The sequence below is a fragment of the Enoplosus armatus genome, chromosome 8 (genome assembly GCF_043641665.1).
Source record: "Enoplosus armatus isolate fEnoArm2 chromosome 8, fEnoArm2.hap1, whole genome shotgun sequence".
Taxonomy (NCBI): domain Eukaryota; kingdom Metazoa; phylum Chordata; class Actinopteri; order Centrarchiformes; family Enoplosidae; genus Enoplosus; species Enoplosus armatus.
In genome coordinates, this window is record NC_092187.1 from 8,746,813 (window position 1) to 8,768,569 (window position 21,757).

General features: G+C 41.0%; 1 protein-coding gene across 1 annotated transcript; it reads left to right on the forward strand.

Annotated features, from left to right (window-relative positions):
• The first annotated feature begins 400 nt into the window (after nt 1-400).
• Nucleotides 401-17,694, forward strand: kif5aa (kinesin family member 5A, a). The gene is made up of 28 exons (XM_070909645.1): nt 401-529; nt 3,908-3,995; nt 4,084-4,157; nt 4,593-4,697; nt 4,835-4,883; nt 5,024-5,079; nt 5,248-5,335; nt 8,749-8,873; nt 9,022-9,126; nt 9,974-10,122; nt 10,250-10,398; nt 10,563-10,741; nt 11,043-11,111; nt 11,298-11,504; nt 12,220-12,366; nt 12,510-12,698; nt 12,830-12,947; nt 13,342-13,403; nt 13,711-13,820; nt 14,072-14,173; nt 14,481-14,541; nt 14,674-14,745; nt 15,388-15,492; nt 15,941-16,157; nt 16,347-16,521; nt 16,882-16,961; nt 17,229-17,271; nt 17,616-17,694. Exons 1-28 carry the CDS (start codon nt 401-403, stop codon nt 17,692-17,694), a joined length of 3,132 nt encoding a protein of 1,043 aa, XP_070765746.1.
• Nucleotides 17,695-21,757: the final 4,063 nt, after the last annotated feature.

The following is a 21,757-nucleotide window of genomic DNA, read 5'->3' on the forward strand; positions in this document are numbered from 1 at the left end:
CGACAAGGAAAAGAAAAAAAGACACACGAGAGAGAAAGACGGCGTCAAATAAACCAACAAGAGATCCCGAGCAACATCAGAGTCTGTTGTTTTAATGATGTAGATCGATTCGCGGTTTGACATCTAATTTAGCCTGCCCGCCTCACTGCGACAAGAAAACACCGTCCAGCTGCGCACAAATAAACTGCAGCCTGCCTCAGCTGTTTGGGATAAAACCGCCCGACCTCCCCACCGACCCCCAGAATCCTCTCGACGAAGAAGGACGAAGTCACCGCGCGTCCCTCGTCGTTTATTTTGACGGTCAGATCAGGCCCCGATCAGCGACTGGTCGCCTCCAGCCTCAGCATCCTCTCTCCTCTCAGCAGAAGGCAGCATCCTCCCTCCTCCTTGAATCTGCGCCATGGCCGATGTTCCAGCGGAGTGCAACATAAAAGTGCTGTGTCGCTTTCGCCCTCTCAACCAGTCTGAGATTTTACGCGGGGACCAGTTCATCCCCAAATTCCAGGGAGACGACACTGTCGTCGTCGGGGTAAGTGAAGGGAGGCGCTTTGTTTTGCATGCAGGCCCTTCATCAATAAATCATCATCTCGACCCATCTGTTTGGGTTGTGGATCGGCAAGAAAACATTGATGGGTGCAGTGCAGGGAAATACCACACCTGTCCCCCAAAATCTGTCTTTCCCTGAACACGAGCCCAAATACATGTAATGTTGTTGAAGTGCGCAAACTGGCCTCTTGCATCAGCTGACTGGGGTCTGCACTGTGTAGCCTATGAATGAAACATAGCCACCCTAATACCGTGTTATCATTAAACATACTTTTCCAAAGAGATAGAGATCCCAACATAACACATTTTAAACTGTAAGTTGCTGTTTTTCTGTAGGCTCATATCAATCAGTCATGGCCCTATATGAGTCATAACACACGTCTAATACAACCCTCAAAGCTAATTGTAAATGAATGTAAAGTATTTTCCACACTGATATTGATGGGTCCATTCATTCATTCTGGATGTTTAAGCTAATTGGGTTAAATTAGCCTGCTAGCAGCACATAAAGACAAAAATAGTGGTGCAGAGGGGAAGTCCAGTGATCTTTGTAGTACATAATGAAGTTTGGAGACAAGAGGGCTGGTGAGCTCGTGGACAAAAATCTGATGATGCTGCATGTCTGGTTTACTCTGAAGATTAGTTTATGTTTGTAATGGTGGATACACCAAGTCTATGCAAAGAATACATAATTCAGCCTCTAGATAGTTTAATAGGTGGAGCGTACGTGGAGAACACTGTATATCAGTCAGGACACTTGAATTAGATGTTTGTCAAAACTGAAAAAGAAAAATGATTCTCATGTGATCCCTGCAAGCCAAAATCATTCCTAACACCTCCAGTGTAAGGGCCAAATAAAATGCCATAGGCTTGCAGATCACTTTCATTAAATTGTTGTCTGTACATTAACCTGTAAAAAAAAAAAAAAAAAAAAAGAGAATAACTATTCATATGAACTGAATTTTGTCTATTTTGGTTGCATTTTTGCTCATGTATGTTGTTGGTTGTCCCAGTTTAGATGTTTTATGTTTGGCCAAGTATCTCATGTCTGAGGAGGATTAAAAGAAACATAATAAGTGTCCATGAGGACTATGTAGCTAAAAGGAGAGGAGCTTTGGTTCTCCTCTGGCCAACAAATGGCCAGTGTGCAGGGGGAGGAATCATGTTGAAACCTTCTCCAGCGATAATGGAAACATCTCGGCCTGACCTTCCTCTCTCCTCTCAGCCTGACGCTGTACAGTAGAGTCAGAAACTGATCTCTCTAATTGCCTACAGAGAGGATCAATAATCATCCAGTGAGCTCATGCATCTCTGACTGACCTGCTTTCTCTTGTCCCCGGCTCCATCTGTCTATCTGTCTTTCTGTTTCTCTGTCTCTCTTTCTGTCTTGAATTCTTCTCATTTTGTTTTGCTCATCCCACTATTTCAATCTCCCTCTTTGATTTTTGTCTCTCCTTTGCTTATCCGTCTCCATTTTTATGTCTCTTTCTGTGCCTCCTCCCTCTCCCCTCCCTCCCTCATCCTGAGACTGAATGTCTCTCTGGTAAATGACTCTGTCATGGGGGCGGTCTGCAGATGAGTCAATTTGTTAATGGCATTTAATACGTCCTGGCAGCTCACGTTATTGTGTTGCATTGTGGCCTCTGTATCAGATGGGACAGTGACATTCAGGGGTTTAATAGCCTGTTTTTTGCAGCGAGGCTTGTCCGGGCTGACTCACTCGTCTGTGTGTGTCACACAAAGGTTGTTTGTAATTTTAGGGGGAGCTTATTTATTTTGCGGCAGACATCAATGTAAATCATCAGGGAATGTTGTAGTTGTCGTGCACTTGAGTTTTGCACTAATTTCAAATTCTGTTAACAGTGTGTAGGAGCTTCATCTTTCTGTATTTGTTGACCTTCTTCCTTGTAGTGTGCACAAGTGGTAATTTTCATACACTATATAATAGTATATTAAGTGTTGCAATTAGAAATTAGAGACACTAAAGTCCTGCCCCTCTTCTACGTATCTGTTCAACTATCATCTGTAACTTAGTGTATTTTCTTATTGAGCGTTCATTTAATCCATTTTTTCCTGAAAAGCAGAAACATGTTGCTGAAACTTTCTGTTCATATTCTAAACAAACAGGTTTCTACAGCTTCACTGGACAGGAACATTTGACCGTTTATCATTTTGGGAAATACAACTCTTGTCAAGAACATGAAACTATTCCTGTAACAAAGATAAAAGGATGATTATTTTATTAGCGTTCAGCAAAAACAACAAAAACCCATGAGTCTTGATGCACTGTAAAAGCCTCAAGCTCTTAAATACTTCACAACAATTGTTCAAATTTTAGTACAGCAGTAGGTACTCCTTTATTTTAGAAAATGTACAGAAAACATATTTTCAATTTTCAGAAAGCCTGATGAAAGAAACCCACCATGAGAAAACCTAATGAGTTACATATGCTAGAGTGAACAGAAGTATCTTACTGTATACACAGCTATTAATGAAGGGTTTGCGTTGTCTTTCATATGACTGTTCCCATGTTAGATGTGAAGCTAGAAATGGAAAAAGAGCATTTTTTTAACCGACCTTGGTCCGTTATCTGAAGATGCCAGGTCCTGGATGAGATATGGCTCTGACTCGCTGGGAGAAAGAAGCACTGCAGAGCTGGCTCTCTCTCTCTCTCTGCTGATATCATCTTCTTTTGTGGTGTACTTACTGTTGGGAAGATAAAAGCAGCGTTGTACAAACCATCCTCTAACATGGCAGCAACACTAAAGCATTTTCAGCACACCCGCATATCCAGATTGGGATGATAGTGCTTTCATTGCCACGTAATGAGAAAACAACTCATGTTGATATTGAGTTGAGTTACTTCCCAGTAATGTTTTCAGCTTGAATGTGTTCTTGAGTTTTTCCCAAAACATTTTAAAACCGTGCTATCAAGAGACATTGTTTTTCACACGACAACAGCAATATGTTGTGTAAGGCCGTGACATTCATTGCCCTGTGAGAGATGACATTTAAAGGTTTAAAACTGACATACCCATTGTATATGAGTGTATATCTTGTTCTTTCATGGTCAGGCACGTGCATACAGAGGAGTCAGTCAATTTCAGATTTCTCAGTCAGGCACTGACCGCCTCACAGGGCTGACATCATTTCCCAAAGTGTTTATTTTTGTAATTTCTTGGATAAATTCATTCATCTTAATACAGCATCAAAGTTGTTCTGTAGAAGAATAAAACATCAAACATTAAATATGCACCTTTGAGTTATTTGTCCTGAGATTAAACTTAAAAATCTGATCACAGTTTGGAGATCAACAACCTTACATCTTTTGTTAACTGTTTGCTGTCGATGGTCTTCACAGGGGAAGTCCTACTCGTTTGATCGAGTGTTTCCGACCAACACCACCCAGGAGCAGGTGTACAACACCTGTGCCAAGCAGATTGTCAAGGGTATGGATGATCAGCAACGTCACAATATGTCAGACATTTTTAAATGTATGTGCTGTAGTCTCATTTGTTTTTATTATTTTTCTCATAGATGTTCTGTATGGATACAATGGTACTATCTTCGCATATGGACAGACCGCCTCCGGGAAGACTCACACCATGGAGGTACAGTATTCAGAGCAATTAAGTAAAGCAGTTTCTTCTAATGAACATTAATATCATCCAACCAGTCAGATATGGAAAGCTGTATACCTCAAATTGCAGTAAGTGTCCAAACATTAAGTTTTTCTTGTGTTTCTGTTTTTATTTTTTGTCCCATCTATCAAACATTTTGGGGAGTTTTGGGTCTTTGTAATAATTTCATAGAACAACGAATTAATGCATTTACACTGCACACAATTTATGTTACTAAGATTCATTTTAGTGTCAGTCCAACTAGTAGAAATGTTCTGCCAAGCCTTTTATTGTTCTTAGCTTTGATTTAACATCTTATGAGAATTTAAAGGCATTATAGCATGAATTCTCCATTATCCTTTGCCCCTGGATAGCTATCACCATCTCACTCCTAGTTAAACCTTTACCTGTGACTTCCTGTTTCAGGGCAAGCTGCACGACCCTCACCAGATGGGTATCATTCCTCGCATCGCTGAGGACATTTTCAACCACATCTTTGCCATGGACGAGAACCTCGAGTTCCACATCAAGGTGCTGTCTTTGATGAGTTAATGTCTTGTGTTGTGGTATGCTTCTTATGTGACACTGTGTTGGTTTGTTCTCACTGCGATTTCAATCTGCCATTTCTGTCTGTGAACACTACCCTACTTTTCTTCCTTCTCCAACAGGTTTCATACTTTGAAATCTACATGGACAAAATCCGTGACCTTCTGGATGGTTAGTGCTAATGAGCTTTTCATGCATCACTTGCTACAGTATTTTGATTTGCCAGTATATTGTGAAATATCATTACTGCGTGGCTTTGTCATACCAATACTTAAAAACCTGTTTCATTGAAAATGTTCTCTATTTTTTAGTGACAAAGACCAACCTGTCTGTCCATGAAGATAAGAATAGGGTGCCGTTTGTCAAGGTTTGTGAAAGTGCTCTGTATGTCATCATTTTAGGTGAAAATCTGTCAGATCCATGATAGTAAGTCTGTCTAATATTCTGTCTTTCTTTTGTTTTCTCCGCTCCTCTCCTCCTATTCCCCATCATATAATCTCCTGTTGTCCCCTCCCTTGTCCTCTCCTCCTTTCAGGGGTGCACTGAGCGTTTTGTCTCCAGCCCCGATGAGGTTATGGATGTGATCGATGAGGGCAAAGCTAACCGCCATGTTGCTGTGACCAGTGAGTTTTTATCTTAGATTATTGCTATTGCAACACAGGATATTCAGTGGGCACATGATTCTTGCAATTCAGGACAGAATTCATATAATATTATATTATTTAGATATATATTTTATATTTTAAAGTTAAATTCCCTTGATTCTCTACCTCCATATCAGAGCACAAGATCTAGTTTCTCTTCAGTGGCAGCAGTAGCACTCACAACTCGTTACTGATGCTTGAAGTGAAAGCTGAGTTCATGTAACCCGTTATTGTGTCTTGTTATGTAATCTTTGTGTTACAGCCTGCTATAACCTTCAAGCTTCATTCATTCGCATGACAAGAAATAAGACCCTGTCAGATGGAGGTCACTGTAATGTACACTGGCAAGAGTATGTTTATCTTTACAAAACCTTCAAAGCACCAGAGACAAAAGCTCTCACATCTGTGAGTCATGCACCTTGTTTCGGCCTCCGTGCTGCTGACTCACTCCTCTATTATCCAGTAATAATGTCTGACAAATGGCTCCAATACTGTGGGTTTACAGGTCAGAGTGATGCTATGGCTTCATTGTACAACATTTCATTACAGTGTAAAAAAACAACAACACAGCAGCTAAAAATAACATGTGACCTAATTACCAGATTGTTTCAGTCGTGTAATCATTTGTCTTACAGTGTCTGTGTCAGAAGGCTTGCTCTAATTTGATTTCATGTCATAATTATGTGGCAGTTATACTGATAAAAAAGGAAAAGCTTCAAAAAGTATTATTTTTTTAAGCAAGAAGAACAAGATTTTTGAACTGAATATGTTTCCTTTACTACGGTTAAGACAGACTTTGTATTGCAGTGGAGGGTATTTTAAAAGGTAAAGAATACAATAAAGAGACTCCTTTGAGAACTCACCAAGCAACAAGCCAGTACAGAAGCATATTCATTTATTTTTCTCTGTGGTGGCGTCTTGTGCTGACTCACAGGGCTGAAGTAGACTGAAGTGAAAAGATCAGATGAGCTTTGGGATTCAGAGCTCAACAAAAACACTGAGGACTGCGTCACCGTAATAAATCACAACCTGTGCAGTTCTGCTTTGTTCAGAGTTAATGCATTTTGTGCCTCAGTGCTCAGTGTGTTCGTCCGTCCTTACAGCAGACTTTCAGTGATTTGATTTTTGCCCTTTCCTGCAAACTGATTGACAGGACTAGACCTGTGTGCATACTTATCCGAGAGGATCGGTTTGACTGACACTGCCAAGGTGATGCCCCAGTTAAAGATAAAATGAATGCCCTACAATATGTGATAGTGCTATAAATTCTAATGTATTACAGATAAAAGCTGTTATCAGTTATTAAGGACATGGTTATCTCGTTTCAATTAAGTACTAGGTAATTTAAACAAAGAAGAGTTAATTTATATAAAATTCCTGAACAAAAAAGTGGTTAAGCAAGTAAAAATCCCCCTGAAAAACATAAACCAGTATCACATTAGTTCATTTCATATTATCATTAACCACAAACACCACAGAAATTAACACAGCATATCATGGAGTTAATTCAACCGTAGAGTAATCAAATACTGTTTATCTGGTAAATTTCATTCACCATCATCAGGACATTTTGTAATTTACATTTTGAGCTTCAGCTCCAGATATTCAGTGGCTCGCACATTAACATTCCTACTTACCCTTCATCACCTTAAACTGAATCACTGCAGTCTAGCGTCCCGACAATGTTAATCTGATGTCTCAGCATGCTCGTAATGAGCCAGAGAGATGAATCACAGGTCAGAGCGATACTCCCATTCCAAATGAAATAAATTGAATACACCAACTGTGATGAAAAAAGAAATGTAAAAACACTTTTATCATATATAAATTAACAGGTCTTTCAAATTAAAGACCAGCAACAGACCACAACTTAATCTCAGTTGTCATTGTTTTCCCAAGCTGTTCAAAATGAGTTTACATCAGTAATACTTGTTGACACAAAGAAAGTTTGCATCATCTGTGTCCAGTCCAAGACTTAATTATAGAGGGTCAAAACAAAGCTGAAATGCGTATAACTAATAATAACAAATATTTGTGTTCATGTGTGTGTTTTCTATGCAGACATAGTCTCTTACTCAGCTACAGAGTGTTACTGGCTGTGAAAATTATGCATAATGTGGCAACTTATCTGTAAAGATGAAAGATCAGATTGAACATGGGTGTTATGAGTCATCCATCCGTTGAGCTGATCTATGCAAGACAGGCCAATACAATACTGTCTGACCCAACTCCTACTCTTCACACTGAGTGCTAGAGCTCTGGCAGAAGATACAAAGTCCCTCGGTGCATGCAAAATCGCTATAAATATTCATTTCTGCCTATGTGTTTGTGACAGTGTCACTCTAATGGGGTTGTATAACAGACTTGCCCAGATAGTATGAACTAGAGGATTGAGTTGGCTTTGGATTTTATGTACTTGTGAGGGATATGATGGAGGCGTTGCATGTCGATTGGATGCCAAGACAAATTACTTCATGGTGACAAATGAAATAGATCTTATCTCTTTTTAAAAAAGAAATGTAGAAATAACCCATGATAAAATAAAGTCTGCTCAGTAGAGCAGAAACAATACAAAACGTTTTAATGGTAATAATGTGATAACAATCAAATCCTGCAACACTCCAGCTTTGAAAATGGACTGAACGTAAGCAGCAGTGGATCAGATTTGTTAAGGCTGCGCTCCACAGCAGCACAGTCTTTCTCTCTGTTTCCTGGTTGGTGCCTGCTGACTCACGGTGCTGCAGCGCGCAGTGCTGATAGCAGACTTAATGGGGCGACACTCTGCAGACACTGAGCTGATGCCCTCAGATATCGTCTGCAGAGAAACCTGAACTCACTGTCTGTGAGGAGGGCCAGTGAAGAGAGCCATTTAGATCAGTTTGTTGTCTGCACTCTGGGAAATAGTGATATCATTCTGCTGCATGCAATGACTTGTTCTTGTTCAGAAAAAAAGACATGGAGGATTTCATATGCACAGATAATTTACTTCTGTTAGTAGTATCACTACATTATGGTGACATGATCTGAAGAACTGCTGCTATTAGACAGGAGAGAGGCATGTCAATGATAGTTTGTATGTTTTGTAAGATAAGTCTTGCCTGTCAGTACACCATGTTAAATGGTTAATTTATTCATTTTTTTGTTAAATCTCCATGAGTACACATGGTTATTCGCAGTCTCTCTTTCATTTCATCCTGGTACACAGACAACTTTTAAAAGGAAAAAAAAATCCACACATGGCATTGTTCCTTAAAAGTTTGTGAATTCTTTATCCCTCTGAAAAAGGGTTTAAACATCAATTTAAGAAGAAATTTGTATCTAAAGTTCTAAGACTGCAGACCTCTTTGCCTTTTGTCCCACCCAACTGTTGTGTTGCTTTTGTCCTTGTGCAGACATGAACGAGCACAGCTCTCGCAGCCACAGCATCTTCCTGATCAACATCAAGCAGGAGCATGTGGAGACTGAGCAGAAACTGTGTGGGAAACTGTACCTGGTGGATCTGGCTGGCAGTGAGAAGGTAGACGACAATCTGAGGGAAAAAAGTTTAGAAATCAACAACTCCCAATGTGCAATTCAGCTGCTTCAAAATGAATGACTTCATAATGATTGTTTCTGTGTTTTTCTTCAGCTGTTCATCGCTCGCTCTGTCTCTTTCTTTATTCCAGGTCAGTAAGACTGGAGCTGCAGGAGCCGTCCTGGATGAGGCCAAAAACATCAACAAGTCTCTTTCTGCTCTGGGAAATGTCATCTCTGCCTTGGCTGAGGGCACGGTGAGCCATTTTCACCCTACTTCCCTCCATTTGTAAAGCCAGTAGAGCAACAATTGACACTGTGTGCCTTAAGATTTACAGTAAAATAGAACAGCAGAAATATAGATTTTGGATTAAAGTAGAAGATATCAGCAAAATAGTGGTAAACTGGCAAAAAGGGATAGTATTTAATGTATGTTTTGGTCTTGGTTTGGTATTCTGGCGAATACTGTCATGTCAGTGTTAAGCCACTAAATATTAAGTAATATTTAAGGAGCTGATGTAAAGTAGTTGATTGATTTCTCCACATTGAAGTAGAGAGAAACAGCTGAAGTTTACGTTTATTGTAGAATATGCTTAATTTCCATTCCCTCTCTCATTTCTAACACTAATGTACAGTAGCTGCCCCTCCTGTCGACTTGTTAATAAAATGCGTCCTGCCCAGTACCCACACCCTGCTTTCCTTTCTGCCAACTCAACAGGTTTGGTCGTCAAATGCCAAAACTATCCCTGCCAATTGGATTAGTTGGATGCGGCACAATCAATCTGTCTCTTTTGATGGCAGTTTTTGGGGTTTGTTAGAATCCAAAATAGAGAAATCAAGTGTACATTTTTGCTGATTATAATCTGCTGATGAATCACTGCAGAAGCACAAAATCAAGAAGCAAATGAAACATGCCTCAGGCACCAATGTCATCATTTTAGTTCAAAATTGTCTCTTGATCTTTTTTTCTCTCTCTCGTTTCTATTTTCCTTTCCTTATTTCTTCCTCTTTAATTATCCTCCTTTTCTTCTTTTTCTCTCTGCATATTCTTTCATCATCTTCCCTCCCTCCCTCCTCCATCCTCACCTCCCCTCTCTCCTGCAGAAAAGTCATGTGCCGTACCGTGACAGCAAAATGACCCGCATCCTGCAGGATTCCCTCGGCGGGAACTGTCGCACCACCATGTTCATCTGCTGCTCTCCCTCCAGCTTCAACGATGCAGAGACCAAGTCGACTCTGATGTTTGGACAACGGTAGATACATCTGTGGACACAGTCAATGCATCTTTGGAAATAAAATATCATATACAGTATGCATATGAGAACTGAACCCTTTTTTCACACGCTGCCATGCTGTTTCTGTCTTTGTCTTCTGTCACAGCGCCAAGACCATCAGGAACACCGCCTCCGTCAACCTTGAGCTGACGGCGGAGCAGTGGAAGAGGAAGTTTGAGAAGGAGAAGGAGAAGAATAAGACTCTGAAGGACACCATCCAGAAGCTGGAGTCTGAGCTCAACCGCTGGAGGAACGGTGAGACACATGAAGTGTTTTCTGACTGACTGACTGACTTCCAGCAGAAGCTTTGTTTTGGTTGCATAACTTCAACTCTTCTGTGATGACATTATAAACAAACTGCATTACTCTGGTACATTTGTTTCTCTCTCTCCTCTTTGTCCCTTCATCCTTCCCCTCAGGAGAGGACGTGCCTGAGACCGAGCGGACCACGTCGGACATGGTGACCCGTATCGAGACTGTGGAGGAACGCCCCATTTTGGACAATGACACCTCCTCCATTGTGGTCCGCATCTCTGAGGAGGAGCGGCAGAAGTACGAGGAGGAGATCCGCAAGCTGTACAAGCAGCTTGATGACAAGGTCCAAATGCAAAAAACTAATATATTAATTACAACAGATACTTTTTGCTTGCACATTAGTAAACTTGCTTGGGGCAAATCTCAGTTTTCTACTTTTGCTCTACTTTAATTCCATATCTATAGCATGGTGTAAATGTTGATGTTATTTTTGCAATCAAAGATATTTATGGATTAAAAAATGGAAAACAATCATGAACAAAGGAGATGAAAGCCTATAAAATGTTCTGTGTCACATATATTCATCCACACATGCAAGAGATTTAGTCTGGATGGTAGTGATAATATCATATCATATCATGTAGGATGATGAGATCAACCTGCAGTGCCAGTTGGTGGAAAAACTGAAGCAGCAGATGCTGGACCAGGATGAGGTCAGTACACACAAATTCACACAAACAAAATACACACTGTATACACACACAGACTGTGTTTGAGAGAATACGTACTAATTCGGAACTTAAGTTTAAAACCAAACTTTCAAACAGCCCCTTAAAAAGTTGAGGACTGGACAAAACGTTGACACAAAAAAATGTCATCCTCTCCCTCCCTCTCTCCAGCTCCTCGCCTCATCCAAGGGCGATGGCGACAAGGTCCAGGCTGAACTCGGCAGGCTGCAGGTGGAGAGCGACTGCGCCAAGGCTGAGGTGAAGGAGGTGCTGCAGGCTCTGGAGGAGCTGGCCATCAACTACGACCAGAAGAGCCAGGAGGTGGAGGAGAAGGGACTGCAGAACCAGCTGCTGGCTGACCAACTGTCCCAGAAAATGGTAAGTTTTAAGAGGAGCCGCGTGAATGTGAGATTGACAGAAGAACATCTTAAACCAGAGATCAGAAGGACACTCTCACTTGCTGCACTACAGAGACCAGCACCTGCTGGAGCAGTGCAGCTTCATTGAGTGGAAAATACTGCAGGCATTATGTGTGGATCAAGTAGCGGATGGAAAGTGTTTTTACAGTAGGCTTAGCTTATTGCCTCTGCTAATTTTGTTTTTTAGCTCGCTGTATGTCTGGTTTGTATCTTTATTGAGGTACATAAACATTGGATAACAAACGATAAAAAACCTTTATTTTTGGGACGCAATACTATTTTCTTGTAGTTGGGTGTCAGTTTCTTCTCTCTGTGTGGCACTTTAGCATTGTGCAATCATTCTAATGACAGGTGCACACATCTAATCTGAGCAATCCTGAAAAATGTGATGGCATTTCACCTATAGGTGGTGCTAGCATTCTGATCATTTTCAATGGCCATAACTCAGTGGCCATGAGTCTGACACAATGCATCCTTGTATAAAGCCCTAATGTTCCTGGCTAGGTTTTAGATATTCTCCAAAAATGATGTCCTCCATCATCCACCTTGTGTAATATTTATCACTATGTGTATGCATGCACATTAAACATTCTCTGGTGGAGGTATGTGGTCTGTGGGTGATTTCTGTTAGAAAAAGGTAGAGCTTCAGTAATCTCTCTTTTTCTCTGTAATAGGCCAGTCTGATGGAGCTGGAGGCAGAGCTGTCTCGTATGCAGGAAGTGAGCGGTCAGCAGAGGAAACGCATCGCTGACGTCCTCAATGGTCTGATGAGGGATCTCAGCGAGTTCAGCACCATCGTGGGCAATGGGGAGATCAAGCTGGTGAGTTGGATCACAGTGTAAAAGAGCTTTAAATTGCAGTAAAATGTACATATACTGTAGGAACATTATACAACACTTAAGAGTGTGTATTCTTAAAAACAATGGAAGAGAAAATGGTCTTCATTTCTTTTTCCAACCCTCAGCCGGTGGAGATTAGTGGTGCGATCGAGGAGGAGTTCACTGTGGCTCGCCTCTACATCAGCAAGATCAAATCGGAGGTGAAGAGCATGGTGAAGCGTTGCCGCCAGCTGGAGAACATGCAGCTGGAGTGCCACCGCAAGATGGAGGAGACTGGGAGGGAGCTCTCCTCCTGCCAGCTCCTCATCTCTCAGGTGAGGGATGGAGAGAGAGGCACAGGATGAGAGGGATGGAATTGATGAAATGCTGCGTTAAGTAATCATTTATTATAGTTTGTCATGGATGGGTTTTTAATAATTTCTTGTGTGTGTTTGCTTTCGCACAGCATGAAGCTAAGATCCGCTCTCTGACGGAGTACATGCAGAGCGTGGAGCAGAAGAAGAGGCTGCTGGAGGAGAGCCACGACTCCCTGAGCGAAGAGCTGGCCAAGCTGCAAGACCAGGGTAACACGCACAGTCAATTTACTCCATTATCAGTGTTTCTGCATGCAGTTGGGTTTGTTGTATTAAGGGCATCCGTACGCACACACAAGTAAAAGAAATGCAACATTGGTTATTACGCATTCACTCGCACATACACACACAAATCTAGACATTTCACTGAAGGTGTTAGAGACGTCTCTGACATATGCTCTGAGGCATCAGGCTTTCAGTACTGGCAAAAATATTAGCAACGTTACATAATGAATGTACAAACAAAAGGAAATAGGGGGTAGTTTTCTCTTTGCTTATTTTCAGCACAGCGTACACCCAGTTTATCAAAAACTTCACAGGAATTTGCATGTTATTAGGTTGTAGCTCTGTGCTGAATGCTCACTTTTTCTTTTTCTTCTACCAGATAACTCCCTGCTTGAGGAGAAGGATGGAGAGAAGGGTGAGACTGAGGAGGGAAATGTGAAGGTAGGAAATGCTATAAGCCTTTTTTTAGCGCCCAACCCGAAACCTGAGTATATTGTTTAAAATCAATTGAAATTCTGACACGGGCACCATATCACCCCAGAATAGGATACAAGCAAATGACTTCTTGTTCAGATCTGCCTTCTATTTCTGTTCAATCTCCCCTGAATGGTGTTGCGTGATGAACTGCATTTATTCATCTGATCCCTCAGTGTGCTCTTCAAACTCTCTTACTCCAAAGTAGAATCTCAGGTTATGTGGCTTTTTATTTTATTTATTTTCAAGTTTTCACTGCTCTTTTCATTTCCAGAAGGTTCCCCGTCAGCAGGGAGAGTCTCACCGTGGCCTCCATCACAAGCAGCTGGCCCGCCTGCGGGATGAAATCAATGAGAAGCAGAGGATCATCGATGAGCTCACTGAGTGCGTGACCATCTTAATTAGTTATTTCTACTTACACAAACACACTATAGATGTGATAGTTTCTTCTTATTAATCATTATATGCAGTTATTCTCATTGACAATATTACATGCATCTCTTCATACTGCACACACAAAAGTTTACTAACTATTATCTGTGAAATAAACAGTTTTGCTGTATATTCATTTTAATCTAAACTCTTCCTTCCTCTTTTCCTTCCTGAACATGTATGCTGTTATTTCACACGTCCAGTCGTAACTCCAAGCTGGAGCTCGAGCTGGCTCAGGTGCGCGCTGACTTTGAACGCCTGAAGAGTCAGGACAACACCAAGAGTGAGCGCCTGGAGGAGCTCTCGTAAGTGTTGGGGAGGTCTATTTTCTCAGTATGGTTGAAACAAAGGTCTGATTATAGAGTACTTTATGTGTGGGAGGAAAATTACATCCCAACTACAAGAGTCAGTGTACAGTTGATGATTTCTGGTGGCGTAGTCGTGATTATTTTAATGGAAGATATAAAAACATTTGAGGGAAGGATTGCTATAGTCCAGTCCCTTCTCTTAAATTCCAGCAGAGGGCGCTAAAAACAACACATAGATATTACATTGTCCTGAATACATGGAAATATTGCCTTTTTTACAATGATGGTTTTGCTGTCCTGTTAGATTCCTGCATGAGCGCCATGAGCAGACTAAACAAGACTTGAAGGGTCTGGAGGAGACTGTCGTGAGTAAAATACACACCACTATCCATCTACCTCTGTTCCTCTTTCCTTATACCTTAGAGTCTGCTCTCCTTTCCCTTCCATCACAATGTCCAGAGTTGTCTTCCTAACCTCTGTGTCTGTCTGTCCTCCAGGCCCGCGAACTCCAGACCCTCCACAACCTGCGCAAGCTGTTCGTTCAAGACCTCACGTCGCGGGTTAAAAAAGTAAGCAGCTCAAAGATGATAAGAGAAGGCCGTGACTCGGGAAATTTTGTTTTTTAGTCATGTTAAGGGGGTTTTAGGGAATCTGTGACCTGAACCCCCCCCGATAAAACTCATCCTCTATCCCTCTAATCCCCTTGACTTTGACACAAGAAATTCACTTTTTGTGTAGACACAGGAAATCATTCCTGCCTGTGGCCATCAAACTGTTCAATTCCACCCTCTGAGTGTCAGACACTCAGAATAAACAGACTGATTCTGGACTAATTTTTTATATATTTTATTTTTTTATATCTTATATTTTTACATACATCTCATTTCTAGCTCTATGCTACTTCTTCTATTCTTGAATGGGAGCACCTGTAACGTGTCAAATTTCCCCCCGGGCATCAATAAATAAAGTATTTCTGATAAAGATCCAACAGAAAGGTCTTGCAAGGAGGTAATATGTCACCATGCAAAATACTGGATGAATACTCTTCTTGTTTTGGGCCTAAATGGGGCTTGTTTGGCATATTTTACTGTGTATTGATAACTGACAGGTGGAAGGTGGAAGGTTCTGTCATGGGACAATAGGAAACATCTTCCTCTACCTAGTTTTCTAATGTTTTTTCTCATCTTCCTGCTTCATCATCCTCTCTGCAGAGTTCCGAAATGGAACCTGATGATAGCGGGGGGTCTTGCACCCAGAAGCAGAAGATTTCCTTTCTTGAGAATAACCTGGACCAACTTACAAAGGTTCACAAACAGGTGAGAGACACACAAAGAATGAGAGGAACTGTAACTTTTAGTGGTGTAAGCACACTCTGCAGTTTGGATTTTATTAGACCAGGAGACGATGTCATTCTGATAGTTTCATTCCAAGACATGCAGTCATTTTTGAGGGATAACTTGATTGTTACTTGCACAAACTACTCATCCCTACCCACCAGAAAAATGTCTGTCGCCATATTGAACGCACTTTAAGTAAAGTAATTACAGGACCCAGAAATAGTCAAAGACATAAGTAAGTTGTACAGTTCTTGGCCTACATGTCTTTTTTCTTACTGACTGATGGAGGTGAAGAGCAAGTGACTAACTGTAATTGTTGTACTTTGCTACATATTTTTCCCTCTTTCCTGACAATGATTCTCTTTCATTTATATTCCAATTGTCATCTGTGTCATCTCTCACCCCTCTCTGTGTCTCTCCCCTCCAGCTGGTTCGTGACAATGCAGATCTGCGTTGTGAGCTTCCAAAGTTGGAGAAACGTCTTCGGTCTACTGCTGAGAGAGTTAAGGCCCTGGAGACTGCATTGAGGGATGCCAAGGAGGGCGCAATGATGGACCGCCGGCGCTACCAACAAGAGGTTGACCGCATCAAGGACGCCATGAAGTCAAAGAATGCCTTGAGGCGCCCCCATGCAGCACAGATCGGTACTACACTGAAGCTTGATCATTTGATTTATGCTTTTGTTTGTGTCGTTGCCTGGATGTCGGAATTTTCTTTGAAATGCATGCAATTTTGAACTGACTTTCTTTTTTCAACTGATTTGGTCTTCAGTAACAGTGATCCAGTTTTATTATAGTTGAACCATACCTTACATTGCTTTATCATCCCCACAGCCAAGCCAGTGAGACCGAAGCAGCTGCCCGTCTGCTCTCCCACCAACCCGTTCTACACTTACATCCGTGCTACTGAGCAAGCCAACACCTACAGCAACGTCCTCTTCCAGAACAACATGCCACAGCCGAGCTCTGTCAGCGCCAACTGCAACCCCAACTCTGTCCAGAACAACACGTGAGTTTAAATCCTCCCTTCCCCCTGTTCCAGCCCTGACATTGCATAGTTTAAAGTCAAGTCTGTCCATAATGACTGACTTTTGAGGTCAGTAAGAGTCTTCAAAAAATAAAGCCCATGGTGTTTGTAGACAGAGAGGTCACTCATCCAAGCACAGCCCTTTTGATTATAACCTACAGCTGGCAGGCTTCTCTCTTCAATACTAAGTATTCCTTTAACACTCTGTACCTTTTTTACTCTGTCTACCTTTTGCTTTTTCAAATTGCGGGATGAGACAGACCCCCTGCTCTTGTAATGTCACATATCGTGCTCGTATTTGACTGTGTTTGTTTCCTGTTTTCTCGGTGGTGTTTTACGCAGAGTTTCCACAGCACTGGGCTACAGAGCAGGCAGATATAATGGAGACACACTGGAGTCCTACCCACTCAACATTGACAACGGTAAGAACAAACGTACCAGTATCCAACCCAGTGTTCACATATGTATACGTGTGTGCATATGTGCACATACTTTGGCATCAAATCAGTTTTTATCATGAGATCTTTTATAGATATGTTAAGCATATGAGATATTTATTGTCAGGTGCTCAGTGTTCCTTGTTTTTATATTGATGCATAAGCTAAGTTAATGAGGTAGTATTAAAGTAGTTTTAGTATTGATCGTGCTTATCAATCAATGAAATCAAGCTATTGTTTTCTTTCCAACAGGTAACAGCAGCATCAGTGAAACGAGAGACATCAATGACAACAGGTGAGGATGTCAGTTACAGTAAGACATCAGTAAACAGAAAGCCTGAGCTGTTAGTTGTTTCTGGTCACTTTAACTAACTTAAGACTAGATTAGAATAAACCTGCACTAAACATTAAACTGTATTTTTAGTTCTCTAAGCTAAAATAAGAATGAATTAATGAATTTATGTTGGAGCCTTTGAATTGAGATTAAATGAAAATTCATGTTGTTATCAATTCACTCGTCATTTTGGCTACTACACTTCATGGGCCTGCAGTGTCCAGCGGGAGTGATGTACGGTGAATAATTGTGATATAGCTGGTTGTGTACTGAGTGTTCGTGTGTTTGTGTATCTGCATTAACAGGAGTGATGCTCACTGTGGCAGCGAGGTGGATGATTCAAACAGGCACTACATCATTCAGCAGGAGACCGCTGCAAGTTAATGCCATGGTAATTAACAAGTACACTGAGTCACACACCCTTTAAAATATTCTTTGTGCCACCGACAATCTGAGTGGGCAGGTGGGTTTGATGAGTAATGAGGGGGAGTTAAATACCCTGGACAGCTCCCGCAATCATGGCCGTCGCAGGATCAGCAGCTTGACAGTGGTTGTGACACTTTATAGCTCCAACAGTTTAAAATGTACTCAGTACAATTAACTCCATAATCTGTGTCCAGTGTTCTAAAGTGGGCTCTTAAAAAAAGTGGGACTCGAGTGTTTGCATTATGGTGCTGTCTATAAAATATAATATTCATGCATTTAATTAATTTCTGTGGAGAAGACAACTAACTTTAAGGCTTACTTTAGAAGTTTATATTGTTATTTATTTATCATAAAGCCAGGCTGCTTGGACTATTAAAACGTATGTATGTAGAAAATCATAATACGGACGTAGAATTGTGTTCCTACAAATATAAGAAAAATCATCTGATATATTACAATATCTATTCAGAATTTGCTCATTTTACAAACTTCCTGCAGGTATTACGTTCACTATTTAGGTTAATTCTACAGTTAATTGTTCTGTGCTGTTATTGTTTTTTATACACTGAATATAATGAAATATACATAAAGATATTTCAAAAGAAACAGGCTACTTTTCCCCACTTTTTGTAATTGTATGTGGGCGGGGATGGATAGGTTTCCATCACTAAACAGTTATGTTTACTGTGTGCATAGAAAACATACAGTAAACATACAGTATACAGTTATGTTTATTGTATGTTTTTTATGTCAGAGTTCAATTATTGTTGTAACTCTTTCTCTTGATGCGTTCATGGACATTTTGCACCTGAGCAACATTATCCACATTATACATAAATGAAAAAATAATCACATGATCCTTTTTACAGTGTCCATGTTAGCTTATTGTTATCAAAATGTATGTTTTGTTCTGAAGTATGTTTTGTTCTGAACACAAATATGAAATGAAATGTTTAAATAAATGCATAAGATGAAAAAAATTGCTCGCCATGATGGGGTTGGGGGTTACCCATGTCAAGCAAGAAAAAGAGAACTCTCCTAACACACCGCCATGAACTGGAAACCAGTGGCTGCCTGGTTAGAAATTCAGTCACAAACTTATGGTATGCTTTGGAAAATAGCATATTGGATTTAATTTGTTAAAACAGACTTCCTTTTATTGTCTCTCTGCAGAAGATGACCAAACACTGTACCCGTCCAAGGACCCTCCCCTCCCATCTGCATGCAGCCTGTCTCCCCGTCCCTCCATTGCATCACTGATGAAGATGATGATGAAGATCTGTAGCCCCTGAAGTCTTCGAACTAGATGAAGCCTCTCCTGCTCCTATGGTGATCACTCTCACCCTCAGGTTTGGGATCCAGTCCCTTCCAGTTCAGTCAGTGCAGGAAGTAAATTCAATCAGATTTTTCCTTTTTTTCCGCTTAATCAACTCATCGATCCATCAGCCAATCAATTTATCACCAGATATTACTGATGCTGATTACCTCCTGAGGTGGTTGGACTGAAACGGGGCTGACTCCATCCCTGATTACTTAGTACACACACATGTTGTAAATAATAGTGCTGTATACTCCAGTAGAGGTTTTTTGACCAGCAACTGTTTGTGTGAATGCACAGCCTCCACCGTCCCCTGCACACATCTTCTTAAGGGCATCATGTGGATGACAAACTGTAGGCAGACGTGACCTTTTTCTCTGACGTAAATACGAGTATAGTGTGTAACGCCAGCTTGTAACAGAAGACCCACACTCTGCATGCATGTCGCCTAGCGGGTTAGCTTTCAAATCTTTGCATGTGTCCTGATTCATGTCAGGAGCTGGTATGCTGAACCGCCTGATCGACTTCGACAGATGTCACACAGAGAAAGAGAGAGCTGGTTTCCCTTAATCCTGATTCTGGTCCCAGTGCGTTAGATGTTCTATTTTAAAGGAAAACCTGGGCCGTTGTGTTAACGTGGCTTACACTTCTGGGTCTAGTTTTAATTGAATAGGAGAGGACATAAGATGCAACATGTGTCAGGGAAACCTAGCCCAGACTTGCGGTCTGTATGGAGGAAACCTTTTGTAATTGCTTTGATACTGTGATGTTGCAGCTGTATGACGCCATTGTACATTTCAGGTAACGCTACCTGCGTCCATTTAATGTGGCTCCCTCCCTGCATTGCACCCACACAAGTCTTCATACCGGGCCTTAACAAGAGCTGATTTCTCATGATCAAACTAACACGCTGTCATGTGCAGACATTTGTAATTACTACCTCTAGAGCTACTCATTATACACTTAACACAGTATACTACGAGATATCATCCTTTCAAACGCTGTATAAGAGCTGCTCTTAGAGTTTTTAGAGAAAGTTGCAACTTAAGTACACCCATAGCTGTATAAGTAGATTTGAATGCTCATATCAGAGCAGTAGTGATGTTCTCCTGAAGTTCATACATACACAGAGGGAATTTGTGTATGTTCATCATATAACAGGATCAGGGCTGGGCTGAAAAATGTTCTACTGCAGCAGAGGACCAGAAAGTTTGGTTTCACCACATCTGGGCAGGTCATTGTCAGGTTCATTGACCTACACTTTCTGGTGTTCGATGCATTTTCCTATTTGGCACCTAGTAAGGCTGAGACCTGCTAATGTAAAGTTACACTATTGACATACTTCCCCTGTCTTATCTAAATTTTTATTTTACAACAGAAGTGAAGTAACATCTCAAACCCCTTTAAGACTCTATGGAAGTTATTCAGTGATTCAGTGCTTTTTAATCAGAACCGTCAAAAGTCCAACGATTAGGGAGTGTCTGCAAACGAGTGCCCGGCTGAGCAGTCACCAGTCTGGGATGGACGGACCGTTTGACAGAAGCTTGTCGTTATGTAGCTTGTTGCCAGGTTGTGCTGTTATTCTTCTGTGACAAATCCTGACCAGCCAATCAGGATAAAAGAAAGCAGCACGTCTTGGGTGGGTGACGAAGAGATGGATGTGTCTGGACTGAGCTGAGTCACTACATTAAAGGACAGATTAGACCAGAAGCGTGTGATTCTTAAAGGAAACATGCATCACAACCAAACATATGTCAGATGAGAGAAAGAGTTCATTTTGATTTCTATTTTTATTTTTATTTTATTATTTTATGTACACTTTGACCAGACTTATTTCATCACAGTTGACTCTGATCTGATTCTTCAGAGATTGATTGAGCATCTATTAATATTTGCATAACAAAATCTTCAATTTTTATATTGAAAAATATTTCACTATGTAAAATTCTGTATATTCCATCGCATGATTGGACGTCTTCGTGTAAATGAGCCCAGTAGGATCCCAGTATGTAAAGGGAATGACCCTCCCCAGTCGTCTGATCCTTAGCAGCCTCGTTTATGACAGCACCGCTCTGTCTCATGCTCTTACTGGCATTAACAACATCTCAGGGCTTCACATTCACAACCACAGCCACCATAGGCCACCACTACCACCGTCTTCCTCATAGACTTAAAACCACGTGATTGCTGATGAACAATCAGGTCTGTGTGTGTTCTTCGAGGCTTAGCAGATGAGCGGGATGATAAATGTAATATTACAGAAATATCATCATTTTATACATAGCATATAACATCTCCATCCTATCATGATGTCCAAAATGGAAAAATCCCTCAGCTGCACCTGGTCAGACCCTACTGTATGTGTCCAAGCAGACCCTCTATTTGACATCATGTTTTAAGTATAATAAATACATTTGGAGGAGGGGGAAATGTGTACTATATTGTCACCTGCTGTTCCACTGTCTGATTTCAACATATCTAAAGTATGTGCTATATATTGTTAATCTTGTAAGTAAAATAGCGTGCCATGACATAGTAAAATGCAAAAGAAAGGTACACGCTAACTTTGTTCAGAGAAATGTTTGTTTTTATTTATTTCTGTACGCCTATACTGAAGCGTCAACATGATTATGTGAAGAATCACCGTGCAAAAGTTTCTGTATATATAGACTCATCACTATGCTGTATTGTATGTGAACCATT

Bases quoted from the DNA above. Each gene is read 5' to 3' on its own strand.
- kif5aa (XM_070909645.1), top strand. From the start codon at position 401: ATGGCCGATGTTCCAGCGGAGTGCAACATAAAAGTGCTGTGTCGCTTT. The intron at 10,399-10,562 runs GTGAGACACATG...CCTTCCCCTCAG, and splicing joins GCTCAACCGCTGGAGGAACG to GAGAGGACGTGCCTGAGACC. The intron at 16,962-17,228 runs GTAAGAACAAAC...TCTTTCCAACAG, and splicing joins CCCACTCAACATTGACAACG to GTAACAGCAGCATCAGTGAA.